Raw genomic sequence first — 20,411 nt, 5'->3', positions numbered from 1 at the left:
TCGAAATCTCCCCGTGCTGCAAGTGCATTTTCCCTGCCGCCGCCCACGAGGAGGTACTCTGGCGCTGAAAAAATAATCAGTCCTCAAGCCAAAATTATTTTCCTCGCATTGATGGAATGCTCTCAAGCATTTCTTAATGCACTCACTTATCAGTGTCTTGTTTTTAGTTTCCGCTCGGCGGAGCAGAAAAGTGAGTGAGGATGCTGGACGGCGTCGGTCGCACCCTGGGCACCCTGGGCACCCTGGGCACCCTGGGCACCCTGGGCACCCTGGGCACCCTAGTGACGGTACGCTGCAGGGTGGACGCGCAAGCGGCAAGCGGGACACCGCAGTAAAGCTTTACGCGTGTCGCCCTTATCAGCCCCGACTGGGGCAGGGCTCGGACTGGGGCTCGGACTGGGGCTCGGACTGGGGCTCGCATCCCCAGCACAGAGGCACAGCACGGAGGCAGACAGGGGCACAGCACCGCCAGACAGGGACAGTATTTCCAGTTAAAAGATCGTGCCTAATTTGTGCACAATACAAGAAGCCGCTCCGGGCTGTCGCGACCATAGCCGGGACCTCTCCATGGAGCCTCCCCTAACAACGTCCATTGTTGTGTCTACGAAATGAATAATCCGAGGGCGGATGGGTAGGGCTGGCTGGAGGGATGGGGGTGGGCGTACACTGGCGTGCAGGGACACTGCCACTCGTGGGTGGCTGCCCCGGTTGCAAAGTTGTTGCGACAGCTTGTCCCCGCTTCGGCGCTGCGGCCCGTCCACGCCCGTGTGCGGGATTTGGACTTAGCTCCCCAGCCGACTTGGCGACTTGGCCGGGATGGGACCACGTCACCAACGTCACACAGCCCTGCACCACCCTCCTCGCACCCTTAATGCCTCACGAACTATCACAGGCCTCGCAAGGAAAACGGGGGGGCTTTAACATACTCTGAGCGAGCATGACACAAGTTTGAAAGGGAAATACATCGTCATTTACAAAGCGAATTCCTCGCATAACGAAGTTAATAGTTTGTACGAACCTGACATGCTGCAAAGGCTTGGACAATGTTTTACGGTGCGTGGAGCGGGCGGTGTCTTCGTCATCCTGGGGCTTCCTCGGCGGGGCACACCGTGAGCGTGCTCGCGTTGGATTCCCAGATCCCCACTTGCTCCTGAACAAGTTGGCGTCCTCCTCGCAGTGCCCGTTGGCATGTCGGCACACACACACACACACACACACACACACACACACACACACACAAACAAACACAAACACACAAACACAGACAGAGCCCCGAGTCCCCCACCAGGCCGAGCCATGCACTCCCACACGTTGACAATCTAATCCGGGCCCTGGTAGTCGTGGAGGTCCTGGAAGTCCTGGCGGCACGGCGGCGCCCCTGCGACGCCCTGCGGTGTCTCGATCCATCACGCTCCTCCTCATATGGGCGGGATTAGGGTGGAGGGGCTGGTTGAAGGTGGGCGGGGGGCTGACAGGGACAAGTGTACCAGCAGGCTCATTCCAAAGGGGTCGCATCGTCGGGCCGTCTCTGCCGCACTCGTGGGGCGTGCCGCAGCGGTGCGAGAGAGACAGAGTTAGAGACAGGCCGTATCGAAGGCGTGGGCCGCCTGGCCGGCCTCGGCTCAACCCCGGCCAGCAGACTGGTTCGCTTCGGGTCGCTCCGTCGCTCTGTCTCTGTCGCACTCAAGAGCCGGCCCGTCGTCAGGGTGCGAGAGAGTCCTGAAACGTGCCGCTCCGTGGGAGGCAGGGCGGATGGCATTCATCACAGCCCTCTCCCAGGCCGGAAGGACTTGGTGCACGGCGCGGCACGGCGTGCAAGGTGTGTGGCACACTGTGTGGCACACTGTGTGGCCGGCCGCATCTGCATACACCGGGCTGCTTTGCTGCGTTGGGGCGGCGGCCTTGTGCAGCCACTGTTAATCAGGCCGGGGGCGCGTCCACTGCACTGTGTGCGGTAGTGGCGCCCCAATCGCCCGTGGCGGTGGCAGGCAGAGGCAAACGCACTGCGCACTCCCGCCACAGCTCTGTCCTTGTCGCTCCTGACGGAGTGCCAGTGAGAGCGAGAGAGACAGAAGACGTTACGTCGAAAGTGGACGAACCTTCCGAACATTCGAAACGATCGGGCTCCTCGGGCGTCGCTGGCCCTTGCCCGGCCTTGCCCCAGCTCACCAAGGCCTCCTTGTTGCTTGTTGCAGGAGCGCCCTCCGCGCCCCGCCTGGCCGAGTGGCCCGCCGCGTCGCTGGGACTGCCGGCCTCCGCGGTGGACGCGGACCGCGCCGACGTCGTGGACGCCGGGCCGTGGCTGGCCGCCAACCGGTCCCTCGAGACGGAGGAGGTAATGTAGTGTCGACGCCGCCCCGAGCAGAGTGGAGCATTGGTTCCGCCCGGTTTCACCCGGTCTCTGCACCGCGCAGCAGCAACCGCAAGGAGAAAGCAGTCAGGACAAGGACTGTGTTGTCCCGGTCGTCCCCTGTTGGCAGCGCCGTGCCTCCTGGCTTGATGGCGGCAGGCAGGGCGGGCAGCGTGCCGTGCAAATGGCCCAGACAGTGCCGGCTAACAAGGTTCCCGCAGCCGCCCGGTGGAGCCGAGTGGAGCCGAGTGGAGCCGAGTGGCGCCGAGTGGAGCCGAGTGACCTGCAAACCGAATGAGTGCGCCATGACGACGGTGACGACGCCTTCCGCTCCACAGGTGTGCGCGCTGCAAGCCTCTCTCCGGCCCACCCCCGCGGGCCTGCACTGCGCCTCGGCCTTCGACGCCATCCTCTGCTGGCCGCCCACCGGCGCGGGGCTGCTGGCCGAGCAGCAGTGCTTCGACGAGCTCAACGGCGTCAAGTACGACCCCGCAGGTACGCCACCACACCGTTCGCCCACGCGGACAGTTCTAAAGATCACCCACTACCGGCCAGGCCCTTTTACCACCGGGTCGCTGCGCGTTGCGCGCATGCCTTCAGCCAGCAACAGTGTACCTGAAGGTATGCGCCACCTGGCGTGTACTTGGCAAGTAAACGCCAACCAGGAGTGTACATGCCATGTACACCCCAACCTGGAGTGTACATGCATGTGCACTCCGGGTGGAGTGTACTATGTGCACACTTGAGTTTGTAGAGTAGCCTGGGTTGGCTTCATATCCGTAACTTGGACGGTTGCTAGTCCACCGGAGCCCCATGCTCCATGCAAGTAGCTTTCGCTACTCGCTGCGGCGTACTTTCAAGCTGACGCTGCTCGGCGGAGCGCGAAGCCCGGCGAAGCCCGGCGAAGCCCGCCCTCGCGATCAAAGCGATCAGAGCCCCGTCGGACCATCGGCCTGTCCGCTCTGCCTCGCGATAAACATGACGCGGAGGATGTTTATCCTTTGCTGCTGGCGCTTTGCTGCGCTTTGCTGCGCCTTGCGGCACTTTGCTGCAGGCCTGGCGTCGCGGTGGTGCCTCCCCAACGGCACCTGGTCGCGCTACTCCAACTACACGCTGTGCCGCGAGCTAGCCCCGCCGCTGGGGCCAGAGGCGCCCGAGGCGTGGTGGGCCGTGGAGCTGACCCACGTCGTGTACCAGGTGGGGTACGGCATGTCCCTCGTCGCCCTCTTCTTCGCCGTGCTCATCTTCGTGTCCTTCAAGTGAGTAGCCACAGTGGGCCAGAAGCGACCCGCACAGGCGGCCAACCTTCCAGACGCGTTTTGAGAAACGGGACTCGAACCAAACGTTTGACCCCGCCAGTGGATTCCGCATTCGGGCAGGAATCCATTGGTGGGGTCACACGTTCGGTTCGAGTCCCATTTGGCGGCTCTGGAGCTCAAAACGCGTCCGGGACTTTGGCCGCCTCCACCGGTCCACCGCCCTGCGATGTTGAAAGAAGCGTTCTCACTGACACCTCTTCCTGCTCAGGGACCTGCACTGTCTACGAAACTCGATCCACTCCAACCTCATGTGCGCCTACATCCTGGCGGACTTCACGTGGATTCTTAATTATTCAATTCAGGTGAGGCAACTTTCCCCCCTACAAAGGCCCTGCAAAGGGCATGCATTGAGTCGCGCAACGACGCCCTGGGGCCGGCCGGGGCGTCGAGGAGGCCAGCGCCCAGCCAGGGAGGGCGAGCTGCGAACTGGCCGAGCGAGCGTTTGTCGGCGCGCACTGGCACACTGGCACACCAGCGCGCGTTCAAGCAGACAGTGTGCTTATAAGTTATTCAGCCACTCATCGGCCAGACCCGCCTCTCCGCCGCCGCAGGGGGGCACACACACATGCACGCACACTCGAGAACTGGCAACTGCGAACTGTAGCGCTGCCGCCGCTGTGGCCGTTTCCTGTGTTCTATGGACTCCATTCGGCGATGGTCGTGTTCTGCTAAGACTCACGAGAGTGATTTTCCTGCGTTGGGCGACGCAATAGCGGGACCGCTGACTCGGTTTGGATTTTGCACTCAATCTGGCACTTTCCGCTCACGACAATTTTATAGTGCAAGTTCGTGGGCCACCAGACCACTTAAACCTTTGGCTAAATGCTCTTTGCACTGAATAACAGGAAAAGTAGCGATGTACATCGGCAACTTTGGCCCGTCCCGTACATTAAGAAACGTACGAATTTCGCCCATGTTTAACCCTGACGGGAATTAAACCTGAGTCTGGGGTTAAAATAAATGTCGTTTTCGTCATCAGCACCCTCAAAAACACCAGAAACAATGCAAAAACTCGAATAAAAAGAATTTCGAAAAAAATACCCCGCTGGGATTTGAACCCGGGTCCGAACTTCTCCGATTCGCTCGAAACTGGCACCTTTGGTTTTTTCTCGTCGCCCCCTAAATACCCCTACATGCCCTCCTAGCTGCATCCGTTGCCGAGATCCTCCTCGACCCCATGTAGACCATGATGCACCTGCAGCAGCGCCCCCGGGGCTCGGATCGGATTTGCTGCCACCGGGCGGTTCTAAGGGTCACCCAAGGAGGCTGCATACCAAATTTGGTCAAGATCGGACCACGGGAAGTCCTCGGACGAACGGACGGACGGACGGACGGACGGACGCACAGCAGGGATCATACTATATGCCCGTCCCTCCGTCATTTTTTTACAAAAAATAAACGGGACGGGCCAAAAACCAAACGTTGGTCTGGACCGCACCATACTGGTGTGGTGCCATGAGGTCTTTCCATGCAATGACCACACCAAACGCACCAAACGTGGTCTAGACCACACCAACTGGTGCGGTCAAAATGACACCCATTTGACCACACCAGTTGCTGTGGTCTGGACCACGTTTGGTTTTTCAGTGTGCTCACTTCCGTTTTTTGTTTCCAGACTGATTCCACCGAGTGCGTTTGCTTGCTCGTGCTCTTCCACTATTTTCACTTGACTACATTCACGTGGATGTTCGTGGAAGGTGAGTACTAGTGATGTGCAAACTGCGTACTTCTGTCTCGAGACGTCTCGCTAGCGCAAGCAAAAGGTAGACAGACACTCAGAGGGTTAGTGGATGAGCCCCCCATTCTTTCTTTTTTTTCACCGGTCGCTCGCAGTGCTCAGGCAGTGCTCGCAGGGCGAAGTTTGTTGGTACTCCGGACCCACAGAACAACGACGCGGTGAGAAGTGCGTTACTGGTTGTATGCTGCGGCGTTCCCCGTAGCCAGGCTCCCGCAGCAACGCCGCGCCGCGCCCGAGGCGTCCGTCGCGGCAAACCGCTTCTCTCACTTGCAGTGGGGGTCCGCGGATGGCCGGGAGCAGCCAATCCCAATTCTTTCCATCTCACTGACGGCCTGACGGCGAGCAAATCGGGATAAATGGATGCTGTGCAGCGCGGCCTCGTTTTACCTGCGGCCTCCCGCCTGCGTCGTCGCTCTGTCTCCCTCGCACTCATGCGGCGTCCCGTGAAGGTGCAAGAGAGACAGAGCGACGAAAACGGCTCTCGGAATGAGCAGCCTGCTGGCGGGGCGCAGATGCCGCGATCGCCGCCAACGCGAACGAGAGGATGGATTGCTACGCTCGGCGCGGCGAGTCGCCTGCACGGTTTGCACCACACAGTGGGCCAGAAGACCGGTGGATGCGGCCAAAACTCTAAACGCGGTTTGCGCTCCAGAGTCGCTAAATGGGACTGGAACCGAACGTGTGACCCCACCAATGGATTGCTCCGAACCAGGAATCCATTGGTGGGGTCACACGTTCAGTTTGAGGCCTGTTTAGCGACTCTGGAGCTCAAAACGCGTCTAGAGTTTTGGCCGCCTCCACCGGTCTTCTGGCCCACTGTGCACCAGTGCGGTTTGCTCCGGAGAGAAGTTGGCGTGCGCGTGGCGCGAGTCGGTGCACCACCACGACAATGACGCCGTCCTGGAGGCTGCCCGCTGCCCGCTCCACGTGCCGAAGCGCCGCGGCCCGAGCTGCAGCAGGCGAGCGTCGGTGCATGAAGCGTCCCCGTGCCGCCCTTTGAAGTCGAGTCTAATTTTCATGGCCGTCCGCTGTGAGTGTGGAGACGGGGTGGGGCCTCTGTCCACGACCCGTGCCCCCACTCTCCCTCCACTCCCCAAGCTTCATTCATTATTTCCTGCATCCATTATCACTCAGCAACCCCTTCCCCTCCACTGGAAGTCCCCCTCGGCCGCCGAAACGCGCACCTTCTTCGTTTTTTATGCCGCCGGCGGCCTCAGGCAGCCCCAGGCAGGCTCGCCGTACGCGGCGCAATGCATCTTACATGTCGCTCAGTGTAACACGACCTTTCGCGCATGGATTCGCCCTGCAAGCACTGAAGCACCGCACCGAGCGAGAAACGTGCGAAGTCGCGCAGAGTAATACAAAGTCCTCCAAAGGACTCCGATACAATCGGTTTGCTCCAGGTTCACTGGTGAAATAAAGGCATTAAAATTATGCCCTTAAAGGGCGTAAACGATTTACGCCCTTAAAGGGCATAAATCGTTAATGCCGTTGAGAAGGGCATTAAAATTTTGCTTGAAATTCCTACACCATTTACGCCCTTTCCAAGGGCATAAAACAAATTATGCCCTTGCAAGGGCGTAAAAGAGTATTTATGCCCTAAAGGGCGTAATTTTTATGCCTTTGTTTTACCAGTGTTGCGCGAGTTACCTCCGAGATTTTTTTTCACTGCGGGGTGGGTTTACCCCGTAAACAAAACTAGTACATGTCTGGAATCCGATGTCTTTCGGACGTCCCGAAGAAGTCGGTTTTGGGAGCTCTTCGGGACCTCCCTAAACGTACTACAAATGAAGCTCTCTCGTACGTCGCGCGGGGACCTAGTGTGTGGTGCCAGAGTTCGCCGCCAGAGCGCGCCCTGGTCGCTCGTCCCAAAGGAGTCGGTTCTTGGAGCACTTCGGGACGTCCGAAACGGTAGGTCTATGTGAGGTCTTTGGGAGGTCCCCCACCACACCCGTCGCAGCGTCCTGCGGCCATGTAGTTCCGAGTGAGTCCGCTAGAGCGCGCCTCGGGCCCACGCGATGCTCACCTGTTGTGCAGATGACAGTCGGCGCACTTTGGCGCGCACTGTGCTTGTGGCGTCGGATCCTTACTTCTATTTATTTTTCTGTTAACTATAGTAAATTCATGTCTCCAAAGAAAAGAAACCACGCACGAAGATGTTCAGTTCTCAGGTGCACCAATAAGAAGAATACTTCAAAGCCTTGGTGCAGGCTTATTTCGTGTTTCAATCCAAATCAGAAAGTACCGGTGTAAGTTAACCTACAATATTCTGTTACTTTGATACTCTTATTGTCAAAGTGTTTATTTTGTTCGTCTTCTGATTTTATGCTTGAGGAATAGGCTCTTTGCGGAAACCTTGACCCACTGGAGTTGCCCAAGATTCTGGAACGATAACCTGCACCACTATGCAATTACATGTGGAACAAGAACTGACTCCTGTGCTTCAGTGTCAAATTAAGTGAATTTCCTGCGACAGAGCAAAGTAAGCATGACACCTCGGAATCAGTGCTAATTGAATTTCTTTCAGTCATTTTGGCTTATTTTTAATCAAGGGGTGTTACAGTTATGGTTGCTGTATTTTCTTTTCAGTCCAACCGAGATTCCTCTTTTAAATATTTTGTTTTTGAGTCCTGTCCACCATTTTTGTCTCCATATTTTCTGCTGTTCGTGACAAGTCTTATCGTTTGATTTTTAATTTAAAAAGGTCAGTGAATAAATACATTTTTCCTAACAGTTTATCTGTGTCATATTCACATTCCTATACGCATTCACATTCATATCTGGAACAGTGGCGCACCCTAGCGGCAGGCCATCGAACTACGACACAGGTGCGCGCTCTAGCGGTCACCTTCGGAACTACATGGCCGCAGGGCGCTGCGACGGGTGGTGGGGGACCTCCGAAAGACCTCTCACAGACCTACCGTTTCCGACGTCCCGAAGTGCTCCCGAAAGAGACGTCCTGAAATGTAGCACGGCAGTACTTCTTTCGGATGCCTTTTTTGTTTCATAAGGTACTCCTTCCGTACTACATTTTGGGATGTACAGAGCTCCGAAATGGTAGTACGACAGTACTACTTTTGATAGTAGTTTTGTTTACGGGGTACGCACCCCACCGTAAACGTGCCAATTCAATTTTTTTTTTTTTTCATAACCTTGGCTTTAACGGCGCCGCATTCCCATCGGCGGGGCGGGCGCCTGGCCCGGCCTGGCCCGGCCTGGCGCGGCGCCAGCCAATGCCAGTCCTCGAGTCCGACTATAGGCATGTCTGATTGATGAGCGAGACGGAAGTGGATCGGTTTGTCTGAATGCCGAGTGGATTGGAGGGCTGCGTGCACTGTGTGCTGAAATGTGCCCGACTTTTTTTTTTTTTTTTTGAAGCGCGGCTCGCTGCCCATGATTGATGCGCGTTGGCCGCCTCTTGTTCCAGGGCTGTACTTATACATTCTGGTCGTGGAGACGTTCACTCGGGAGAACGTCCGACTGCGGTGCTACATTCTCATCGGCTGGGGTAAGTGACGTCATGTTTCTGTTGGAGATTTTCGCAAATTGTTTCGAGTGTCCCCCGAGGGGGGAACAGCTTCCCACATTCGTTGTACAAAATTTGACCACATTCCACATTCAGGTGGCAAAAACGCCTGTAAGTAGGCAACACATGTATGGCAAAAACGCCAAAAACCTTGCACATTCTTGCTCATTCACACAAATCATTGTACACAAAATTTTACAGTGGGTCACCCCTTGGTGTCCCCGCTCGTTTTTCGGGATGTGTATAAAGTGTCTATACACGGCCTGATTCCACAGTGCCCCTCCCGTTCGGGCCTCAAAGGCGGGAGCAGCTTTTCGCTGTGGGGCTGGGGCTGGCCGCTGGGGCTGGCCGCTGGGGCTGGCCGCTGGGGCTGGCCGCTGGCCCTCCTCACGGTGGCTGGCCCACTGGCTTTCCGCTCGGCCGGGCTGTGGCCCGTGGGCTGTGTACTCTGTCCCCGGCGGCCGGGCGGGCCTGGCTGGCCTGGCTCTCGCTGCCCCTTTCCCTGTGCATTCAACAGGTATGGCCCGCCAGCCCGACCAGCCCGACCAGCCCGGCCACGAGAAGGGCGCAGATGCCCTTCTTGTTTGCCCGTCCGCGACGCTGTTTGCCTGCGGCGGCGCGGCAGCGTCCGAGCGTGACAGCGTGACAGCCTCAAAGACGGAGGCACAATCGATAGCCCGCCACGCCCGCCGCGTATCGGACTCCAGCGCCCCGGGACGAAGGGCCGCCGCGCCAGGAAGGGCCCCGCCACGAAGGGCCGCCGCGCCAGGAAGGGCCCCGCCACGAAGGGCCGCCGCGCCAGGAAGGGCCCCGCCACGAAGGGCCGCCGCGCCAGGAAGGGCCCCGCCACGAAGGGCCGGCGCGCCAAGAAGGGCCCCGCCACGAAGGGCCGCCGCGCCAGGAAGGGCCCCGCCACGAAGGGCCGCCGCGCCAAGAAGGGCCCCGCCACGAAGGGCCGCCGCGCCAGGAAGGGCCCCGCCACGAAGGGCCGGCGCGCCAGGAAGGGCCCCGCCACGAAGGGCCGCCGCGCCAAGAAGGGCCCCGCCACGAAGGGCCGCCGCGCCAGGAAGGGCCCCGCCACGAAGGGCCGCCGCGCCAAGAAGGGCCCCGCCACGAAGGGCCGCCGCGCCAGGAAGGGCCCCGCCACGAAGGGCCGCCGCGCCAAGAAGGGCCCCGCCACGAAGGGCCGCCGCGCCAGGAAGGGCCCCGCCACGAAGGGCCGCCGCGCCAAGAAGGGCCCCGCCACGAAGGGCCGCCGCGCCAGGAAGGGCCCCGCCACGAAGGGCCGGCGCGCCAAGAAGGGCCCCGCCACGAAGGGCCGCCGCGCCAGGAAGGGCCCCGCCACGAAGGGCCGCCGCGCCAAGAAGGGCCCCGCCACGAAGGGCCGCCGCGCCAGGAAGGGCCCCGCCACGAAGGGCCGCCGCGCCAAGAAGGGCCCCGCCACGAAGGGCCGCCGCGCCAGGAAGGGCCCCGCCACGAAGGGCCGCCGCGCCAGGAAGGGCCCCGCCACGAAGGGCCGCCGCGCCAGGAAGGGCCCCGCCACGAAGGGCCGCCGCGCCAGGAAGGGCCCCGCCACGAAGGGCCGCCGCGCCAGGAAGGGCCCCGCCACGAAGGGCCGCCGCGCCAGGAAGGGCCCCGCCACGAAGGGCCGCCGCGCCAAGAAGGGCCCCGCCACGAAGGGCCGCCGCGCCAGGAAGGGCCCCGCCACGAAGGGCCGCCGCGCCAAGAAGGGCCCCGCCACGAAGGGCCGCCGCGCCAGGAAGGGCCCCGCCACGAAGGGCCGCCGCGCCAGGAAGGGCCCCGCCACGAAGGGCCGCCGCGCCAAGAAGGGCCCCGCCACGAAGGGCCGCCGCGCCAGGAAGGGCCCCGCCACGAAGGGCCGCCGCGCCAGGAAGGGCCCCGCCACGAAGGGCCGCCGCGCCAAGAAGGGCCCCGCCACGAAGGGCCGCCGCGCCAGGAAGGGCCCCGCCACGAAGGGCCGCCGCGCCAAGAAGGGCCCCGCCACGAAGGGCCGCCGCGCCAGGAAGGGCCCCGCCACGACGAAGGGCCGCCGAGCTGCGCATCATAATCCCTCCACCGGCCGCCACGCGCGGGCTGTGGGTCCCTTGGGAAGGTCAAGGGGCCCTGGGCTGGGCCGGGCTGACAGGCCGGCAGCCTGGCGGGGCCGGCGGGGCGAACATGAACCAGGTTCAAAGGGCTCTGCTCGGCCAGCTCGGCCTGCTCGGGGCGGCTTTCTTTTGTCAGCCAGGCCGGGCCAGCCGCCCTGCCTGGCCCTCGGCGAGCCGCGCGCAGTTTGCCGCTACACTGCTACACTGTTACACGGCGTTCATTGTGGCTTCACAATGGCCCCGCCCTGGATTTAGCCCTATATTGCCTGCCAGCCGAGGACTGAGGACCGCCGCCCTCAGCGGCCAAGGGCCGAGGGCCGTCTTTACCGCCTCCAAGACGTGGGCTGAGCTGAGAGTCCCTCGGCGCGCGGTCGCGGTGGTCGCGGTGGTCGCGGTACCTCCCCGCCGCGAGGGCCCTGCGCTGCACCCTGGCCTGGCCTGGCTGGCTGCGCGGCGCTCCACAGTGGGCCAGAAGACGGGCGCAGGCGGCCGAAACTCTAGACGCGTTTTGAGCTCCAGAGTCGCTAAATGGGACTCGAACCGAACGTGTGACCCCACCAATGGATTCCTCGTTCAGAGAGCAGTCCATTGGTGGGGTCACACGTTCGGTTCGAGGCCTGTTTAGCGACTCTGGAGCTCAAAACGCGTCTCGAGTTTTGGCCGCCTGCGCCGGTCTTCTGGCCCACTGTGCGCTCCACCAGGGAATCAAAGAGAGACCCGAGGGGGTGGAAGGGGGAGGGGTGTTCAGACAGGGCAGCCTATTACGCCATGCGAACGGACAGACTCTGGGAGGCTGGGAAGGGGACCGAGGGGACCGAGGGGACCAAGGGGACCGGCCCCACCAAATTATATGTTTAGTTTGCCGGTTGCTGCTTTTCGTCTTTTCGTTATGCCCGTCTTTTTGCTCCTGTTATTTTTCTCCTGTTATTTGGCTCCAGTCCCGTCCCTTCGCCCTTCCGCCCTTGCGACCGAAACAGGCGAATTGACGCACTGGGTTCCTAGTTCCTAGAACGGCTCCAAATTCAAAGGGGATTGTTAACTCCAGGGACCTTTTTTTTCTGTTCTGTTTCGTATTTGATTTTTTCATACATATATTTCCGTCCGCAGTAGTTATACGTGTTGTGCGTGCTGGCATTGTCCCATTCGTTGGCCAACTTTTTCGGTGGGAAAAAACAGCGTGTTAGCGAGCTGTGCGTCGGGGGGGCTAGCCCTCGGCGCTCTCGGACAGGGCGGACCGGGCCGGACCCCGGGCCACCACCGAGAGGGCCTGCTCCACCACCGGAAGAGCGCGCCGCGCGCCGTCCTCATGAGGCTGATTTATGCCTCCGCGTGCCCTGGCTGCCCGCCTGGCTGCCCGCCTGGCTGCCCGCCTGGCTGCCCGCCTGGCTGCCCGCCTGGCTGCCCGCCTGGCTGCCTGGCTGGCCGCTGCGCCGAGGCAGGAAGTGGAAGGACGCCCTACACTCTAATCCGCGAGGGCGGCATCCCATTGGTCTATTGTTGTTCCCGCCAAGATTTAAACGAGCCGTTTTTCCGCGCCGTTCACTCCGCTCGTCCTACAAACCGTCCATTATGTAATGTATTCCGGCCACGCGTATGAAAAACGCGTCGACGCAAAACACGCGCACTCACACGCGCTCTCTCTCTCTCTCTCTCTCTCTCTCTCTCTCTCTCTCTCTCTCTCTCTCTCTCTCTCTCTCTCTCTCTCTCTCTGTCACACACACACACACCAACACCAACACCAACAACGAGAGAGGAAAAAAACAAAAAGAACGAGAGGGCGACTCAGAGCGGGTTTCATTTCGTGGAGTCCCATTTCGCTGCAGCGCCGTTCCCGTTGTGGCGCTGTGTGTGCGGCCGGGCCCGGCGAGGCGCGGCGGGGGGATTTTTGTCCGGCCAAAAAGGTAAAGCAAGCGACGCGCCGGCGGGGGCTGCGGGGGCTTGCTGGCTGCTCCGCTGCGCGCTCATTGTCTCACCTGTTTTAATTCCCACACGGACGGCGCGGGCGGGGGGAGGGGGGGTGAGGGGGGGGACGGAGCTGTCAAACGCCAAGGAGCGGGAACAATGGCCGGCTGACACGTCGCGCGGAGAGGAGGCCCAGCACGACCGGGACAGGACGGCCGGGACGACGCGCTGGTGGCGATGGAGTCGGGTGGAGCCCCTGCGGATCGGAGGATAGGCTGTACCGCCGCGCACGAGTGGTGGTCGGCGTGCCTACACTGACAGGCGCTCCGCCCCGCCCCGCCCCGCCCCGCCCCGCCCCGTCCCGCCCCGCCCCGCCCCGCCCCGCCCCGCCCCGCCCCGCCCCGCCCCGCCCCGCCCCGCCCCGCCCCGCCAAGCCGGCGGACCAAATGGAATGAATGCGCACACACAGACAGACGGCGTGGGAAAATCGGTTATCGGGAAACTGGCCTCTGCGGATGCGGTCGCGCGGACCGGACGGACGGCGGCGCGGAGGCCGGCCAGTGCAGTGGACGGGGCGCCTGCAGCCCGCAGGGTAGGCAACCCGACCGCGGAGCACTCACAGCTGTCGGCGTGCGGCCTACCCTGCAGACTGGCCCGGCCGGCCCGGCTGCCCTGCCGGCGTCACCGCGGCAACGCCCCACAGTGGGCCAGAAGACCGGTGGAGGCGGCTAAAACTCTAGACGCGTTTTGAGCTCCAGAGACGCTAACAGGGCTCGAATCGAGCGTGTGACCCCACCAATGGATTGCTCTCCGAACGAGGAATCCATTGGTGGGGTCACACGTTCGGTTCGAGTCCCATTTAGCGACTCTGGAGCTCAAAACGCGTCTAGAGCTATGGCCGCCTCCACCGGTCTTCGTGCGCCATCGGACTGGGCCCTCCGCTTGCTTCGTCGCTCTGTCTCTCTCCGCGTCCGCTCTCATGAGGCGCCCCGCGGGGGTGCGAGCGAGAGAGACGTAGCGACGCGGCGGCGTTCGGAACGTCTCTGTTGGCTGCCGGCGTGCCCACCACACGGCAAGGCGGCGAGGTGGTCGCGAGGCGCCGTGTCTGGGCGTGTCTGGCTGGGTGGCGCCGGAAAGCGGACAGGCTGGGACGGGCAGGGACCAGGGGGTCACGGGGGCGGGCACGGCACGACGGGCGGATATTGCTGCTGCTGCCGATGTGGCGGGATTCCGAGGCTGGTTAGGGAGGATGTCCGTCTGCCTCTCTCGCACCTACACGGGACGCCCTTGGAGTGCGAGAGAGACAGACAGAGAGACTTCCCGCAGCCTACAGCCGCCCTGGATGCCCGCCGTTACGCCCTTCATACCTGGTGCGCCTCGGTCCTGGTCCTGGAGGCCCTGCACACTCATTCCGAGATTCGGTTTCGTCTTTCGTCGCTCTGTCTCTCTCGCACTCGTGGGGCGATCCGTACAGGTGCGAGAGAGACAGAGCGACGAAAACGACTCTCGGAATCAGTCTGCAGGGAGACGAGGACGGCAGGATGTGCACGGAGGAGGCCGAGGAGGGAAAGAAGGCCGAGGCTGGTGCGTGCTGGGGGGGGGCTGGGAGCGGCGAGCGGTTAATGGCGGAGCGCGTAATTCTGGGTCGATTGCGAGTTAATTGAAAAAGCACTTACCGCCGTGATATCGCCGTGACGAGGGGACGAGGGGACCGGGGGGGGGGGGTCCTCGGCGCGTGTGTCCTTCGCAGTCTATATCCATCGCGCGGATTTGGCTTCTCGTGAAAAGGTGGGCCGAATCGACAGCACGGCCGCTTTGTTGCGAGTTCCCGTTCTCTTATTGGCACTTCAGCCAACATCCGGGCTAGCAATCGCAATCCTTCCTTTTAGTTTTTCCCTTTTTTTTGGTGCGAGTGTTTATGACGTTCCTTTTGTCTTTCCTTCCTCCGCGTGTTCCGCGCGGATTGGCTCACTCCTTTGACAAATAAACCGTCGATCCGCTAATCTGCGCCGGGCCAGCGGGCCGGACTATCGCCGGAGTCATGGTCCGCCGCTTCGCCAGCAGGGGAACGGTCCGGCTGGCGCGGCCGCCGAGCCCCGCGGTGCAGTCCGGCCAGAGGGTGGCCGGTGCACAGTGGGCCAGACGACCGCTGGAGGCGGTCAAAACTCGAGACGCGTTTTGAGCTCCAGAGTCGCTGAATGGGACTCGAACCAAACGTGTGACCCCGCCAATGGATTCCTCGTTCGGAGAGCAATCCATTGGTTGGGTCACACGCTCGATTCGAGCCCTGTTAAGCGTCTCTGGAGCTCAAAACGCGTCTAGAGTTTTGGCCGCCGGCGCCGGTCTTCTGGCCCACTGTGCGGTGCTTGCACGGTGCCTGCACTACACCCCACGTTCTGCTGTGTTGCAGGGTCGCCGATGGTGTTCGTGACGCTGTGGGTGCTGGTCCGCTGCCTGACGCCGTCGCCGGAGCCACAGGTTAGCACAATGGCACTTAAGACGTCGTGAATCATGACTTGACTTTCCCCGGAGGGGCCGAAGTTGGGAAGTTAGCGCACAGTGCAGCGCCGGTCCCGCCGTCGTCCTGCCGTACTCAGAGTGTGCAAGCAGCAGGTGGACTCCAATTAAATGCCGGGCTGGTGCACCTCGACCGCTCCACTCGAGAGCCTCTTCCGACCCTCCCCGACAACAAAGCTCCGAGCGAGGCGCGACTGGGCGCGACGGCCGGCCGGGCTGGGCCCGACGATTGTGCGATTGTGTCCCCTCCCCCTCCCCCTTTGGCGGCGCTGCGGTGCGGTGCCATTGGCAGTGCAGTGCCGGGGGCGAGACGCGGCGACGCGGGCCGAGGCCATGGCTAGCCATGGCGGGGCCGAAGCAGCCGCCGAGCGGATTGGACGCAGAAACGGCGGGATGCGAACGATGAAAACGTCGTGATGGTCGTGGTGCTGATGGGGGAGGGGAGGGCTTCCCGGCCTCCTCCGGCTTGCCGCCGGCAGCGTCGCCCCGCCAGGCCCGCCCAGGCTGACTACGCCCGCTACGCTGGCTACAGATGCTTCCGTGTAACTTTCCCCCAGAATTGCGTTAGCGGAGGGCTAACGGGCCGTTCCCGCGGTGCCCGCGGCGTCCCGCCCCGCCCCGCCCCGCCCCGCCCCGCCCCGCCCCGCCCCGCCCCGCCCCGCCCCGCCCCGCCGGCCACCGCCGCCGCAGCCTCAGCTTTTTCCCTGGTGCTTAGGCCCGCGGCCCGCTCCGCCCCGCCCCTTGTTCCGCCAATCCCCGGCCTTGCACCGCGGCGTCGTCTGTTCGAAACTTGCTCCAACTTACCTACTTTCCTCTCGGCGGCAAGGGGGAACGGGGAGGGAGGGCTCGACATGCAAAGTTGTGCCCGGGCTTTGTTTTCGGGGCGATGATGTGGAGCGGGCCAGGGTGGACACGGTGGACCCCTCCCCTCCCCCGGCCGCCGTGCCGTGCCGTGCCACGCAGCAGGCAGGCAGCAGGCAGGCAGCAGGCTGGGAAGGGAGGCAGGCCGAGGCAGGCCGCCCCGAACTTGGTCCCCTGCGGCGGTGGCGGCGTTATCGGCGGTACCGCACCCGGTGTTGTAAGGCTGGAAGGGCTGGAAGGCTGCGACGGTGCCATTACTCGGCTCATTAAGGTGCACCGGCGTGGCTGCTCTGCCTGCTGTTTCGAAGCGCAGACAGTGGCAGTGTGGCACACTGTGTGGGGCGTCCGGTGGCGTCATGGCCGTGCGAGTGGGACGGAGCATACAGCGGCATACAGCCACACTCCTCCGACTGCTGCGCGCTGCTGCGCTGAGCGACCGAGACCGAGACCACCTGTACGCCTCGCCGGCTGCCTGGCTGCCAGGCTGCCTTGCCCTCCTCGCTGGCACCACTCTATTTTGCTTCGCTGTTCTGCGGCGTTCCCTACCCACAGTACACCGCCAAGAAAAACACTTCCGACCGCTCTCTCTCTCTCTTTCTCTCTCTCTCTCTCTCTCTCTCTCTCTCTCTCTCTCTCTCTCTCTTCGGCCTCTCTCCCACCCACCCATTCCATCTATCTCTATCTCTCTCCCACCACCCTCTGTAGATATTGAGTTATCAGTTTGAGAAACACGCGGCCCTGACATGGAGTTGGTCCAGCGAAACGTTGGGGCACTTCGCCTCGCCGCCGGCAGCGGGGCAGCAGAACCCCCTTCTCTTCCCCTCCCCCACCCTCCCCCGGCCCCTTTGCCAGATGACACAGTCCGGGCCGCACAGCCATGGCACAGCCGAGCTCTCTGGGATACAGTACATCTCATCCGAAGGAAGCGGCAAAAATTGGCGAGGCCGCGCGGACGACGGCGTGGTGGGGGGGGGGGGGGGGGACGAAACCAATTGGCTTGCAGACGAACGCCTACACTCCTTGGCGCGACGGCCGGCGTAGCGGCGTTCATCCCCTGGGACACTGCCCAATGGCAGTCCCGATGGCCCAGCCGTCGCACCGGGTGCGCAGCGCACCCCCTTGGCGAATGCCCTACAGGCGTCCTGTCGTCCTGGAAATGTCCCGCAGTCCTGAAAGTGTCCGCCGCCAAGTCCCCGGCGGTGCACGGTAAACGAGCAGCGAGTGCAATGAGTGTCGCCGTCACGTCGTTCGCGTACTTTTTATTCTTCCCGCGCGATGGCGCCACCTGCAGACTGAAAAAAACGCGATTAAATATGAGAGAGCGAGACTTTTGTTTGTTGCATAGGAAAACAATCAAGCCACCGGCATTGCACTTGGATTGTGACCCTCCCCGACCCAACATAAAACCGCTCAAAAAAGACGCTGATTGAAAAAGAAACACCTGGCAACTGGAGTTTTAATCGCCTGCTTCCTTATCCAATGTGCCACTTATCCGTGACTCCGTGCCCGCAGGGCCCCGCCGAGTCGCTGCTGCGCCACTGCACCTGGATGATCGCGCACTGGTCCGACTGGCTGTACCAGGCGCCCGCGCTCGTCATCCTGGCCGTCAACTCCGTGTTCCTCATCGTCATCATGTGGGTGAGTGGACGCCGCCGCGTCGCCGGCCCGCCGCCCCAAGTGGACCGTCATGGCGGGTGGAGCGGCCTCGATCGGGGGGTTAGCGGCCGCCGAACGACACCCCGCGGGACCCGGGCCGGGCGAAGGGGGCCTCCCGAAGACCGGTGCCAGCAAACCCCCGGGGGTTTTAGTCCAGTTGGGGCCAAACCAGACTGACACACACACAACTCTTTAAAAACGGTAGGGGGGGCCAGCGGCGGCGACCAGCCAGCGATCGCAGCCAAAAGCGCGGGATTGGCCCCCCAGGCTTGCCAACCCAGGGGCCCCGGGCCCAAGCCGGACTGACGGGAGTCAGGCCAGCAGGCCCCGCCGGCCAGCCACTTCCGAAGGCCCCGCCAACGAAAGGCCCCGAAGCCAGCCGAGGCGGCTCGCATGCCGCCGCCGCCGCGGCGACGGCAGCGGGCCGCGCTGGGCTCGGGCGAGCCGTCGTCGGCACGCTGGGTCTGTGCCAGAGGCCGGAATCGGGACCCGTTGCCGAACCCCTGTAGCTCGCCTCCGCCGCAGCGACACTTTCGAGAGAGAGGTCCGAGAAAGCCGAACGGTGGATACCGATGCCCCAAGGTTGCCGAGTGAGCCGAAAGCGTCCGCGCCAAAGGGCCCCGTTGGCCAGATCAGCCAAGGCACGGCAGACAGACGGACGCGGGCAGGCGAGCCGCGCTTCGCCGGTGCCGCCGAGTCAAGCCAAAAGCAAGCAGCCACTGAGTGCGTCCGAAGGAGTGTCCGAAACAGAGAGGGCCCCACACAGCCGCTGCTGTGCGACAGAGAACCTTGTCGCTTGGAACGCAAGCCAGGCACAGCCGGCCAGCCGCCTCGGTGCTGGGCGGCCCCCCCCCGTCGGCGGCTCGTCCCCTCGCTCGGCCTAGCCAAAATCCGTCCCCCCTTCCCCCCCTCACCTCCGCGGCCAAGGGCCCGTTGACATGCAGGGCCCGTCGGGCGGGGACGGGTAGGGCCAAAGCTAGCTCGGGCGACCCGAGCCGAATTTCGCCCGCCCCGCCGAGCGGGGCAGGCGGAGGGGCCCAAACGAGACCCGATTCCGGCCTCTGGTCTGGCACCCGTGGTGGGTAGCGCGTTACCCGGCCACCTCAACAGGGTGGGTCTGGGTCTGGGTATGGGCCGGCTGTGGCCGGGTGAGCAAGTCAAAGAGTGCCAGGCCGGCCGGGTAGCGCTCGGCCGCCTTACCCACCCGATCGCAGGCTCTGATGGCGGTGTGGATGGCGGCCTCGATGGTGGCCTCGATGGCGCTGCAGGGGAATTAGCGGGCCGCCGGGGGGAGAACGACGACCGGGGGCCGCGAGGGACCAAGGGCCGGGCGAAGGGCCGCACAGTGGGCCAGAAGACCGGTGGAGGCGGTCAAAATCCCCGACGGGGTTTGAGCTCCAGAATTGTTCAGTGGGACTCAAACCAGACGTGTGATCCCACCAATGGGTTTCTCTTCGAAAGAGGAATCCATTGGTGGGGTCACACGCTCGGTTCGAGTCCTGCCTAGCGACTCTGCAGCTCAAAACGCGTCTGGGAGTTTTGGCCGCCTCCACCGGTCTTCTGGCCCACTGTGGGCCGGGAGGGCCGGGCCAAGGGCCGGCACGGTGACAGGGAGAAGGCCCAGCCAAGGCCCAGCCAAGGCCCAGCCAAGGCCCAGCCAAGGCCCAGCCAAGGCCCAGCCAAGGCCCAGCCAAGGCCCAGCCAAGGCCCAGCCAAGGCCCAGCCAAGGCCCAGCCAAGGCCAGCCCAAAGGGCCCCGCCGGCCCAGCCAAGGCCCAGCCAAGGCCCAGCCAAGGCCCAGCCAAGGCCCAGCCAAGGCCCAGCCAAGGCCCAGCCAAGGCCCAGCCAAGGCCCAGCCAAGGCCCAGCCAAGGCCCAGCCAAGGCCCAGCCAAGGCCCAGCCAAGGCCCCCAAGGGACTCAGCCAGGGGAAAGGGCCCAGCCGACCGGCCCAACCACCGGCCCAGCCGGCACCCTGGATTGCCGCGGGCCAGCGGGCCCGCCGGCCCCCGGCCCCGGGCCCCCGGCCCCCAGGCCCACCAAAGGCCACCAACCCGCGGGCCTGCCAGGCCCAGTTCAACCCGTTCGGCCCGCCAAGGCCCGCCTAGGCCTTTTTGAAACCATTCAGGCCCATCGCAAGGGCCGCCCTCGGGCCAAGGCCCAGAAGGCCCCGCTTAACCCAGCCCAGAGCCGCCCGCAAGGTCATTTCAAGGCCCCAAGCCAGCCAAAGCCGCCGGCCCAGCCAGGCCCGTTTTTGGCCACCAAGGCCCACCAAGGCCAGCCCAAAGGGCCATTCAAAGCCCATTCAAGGCCCAGCCAACCCATTCCAGGCCCAGCCAAGTCCAGCCAAGGCCCATTCCATGGCTGCGCCAACCACCAAAGCCCAGCCCAAGGAGCCGATGGCCACGCCAAGGAGCGCTGGAGGGGACTTCCCCCA

General features: G+C 63.1%; 1 protein-coding gene across 1 annotated transcript in view; it reads left to right on the top strand.

The window, feature by feature from the left end:
- The first annotated feature begins 200 nt into the window (after positions 1-200).
- Positions 201-20,411, top strand: part of LOC117646203 (diuretic hormone receptor-like) — a 39,392-nt gene continuing 19,181 nt past the window's right edge. The window contains exons 1-10 of the mRNA XM_034387010.1: positions 201-287; positions 362-434; positions 2,259-2,335; positions 2,689-2,845; positions 3,405-3,609; positions 3,878-3,971; positions 5,285-5,366; positions 8,835-8,915; positions 15,354-15,421; positions 17,834-17,959. Coding sequence (XP_034242901.1) covers positions 201-287; positions 362-434; positions 2,259-2,335; positions 2,689-2,845; positions 3,405-3,609; positions 3,878-3,971; positions 5,285-5,366; positions 8,835-8,915; positions 15,354-15,421; positions 17,834-17,959 — 1,050 coding nt within the window. The remainder of the gene's footprint in view (positions 288-361; positions 435-2,258; positions 2,336-2,688; positions 2,846-3,404; positions 3,610-3,877; positions 3,972-5,284; positions 5,367-8,834; positions 8,916-15,353; positions 15,422-17,833; positions 17,960-20,411) is intronic.

The sequence above is a fragment of the Thrips palmi genome, unplaced genomic scaffold (assembly GCF_012932325.1).
Source record: "Thrips palmi isolate BJ-2018 unplaced genomic scaffold, TpBJ-2018v1 HiC_scaffold_19, whole genome shotgun sequence".
NCBI lineage: Eukaryota > Metazoa > Arthropoda > Insecta > Thysanoptera > Thripidae > Thrips > Thrips palmi.
Note: the sequence above shows the minus strand (reverse complement) of the source record. Positions and strands in the feature narration are given on the sequence as shown.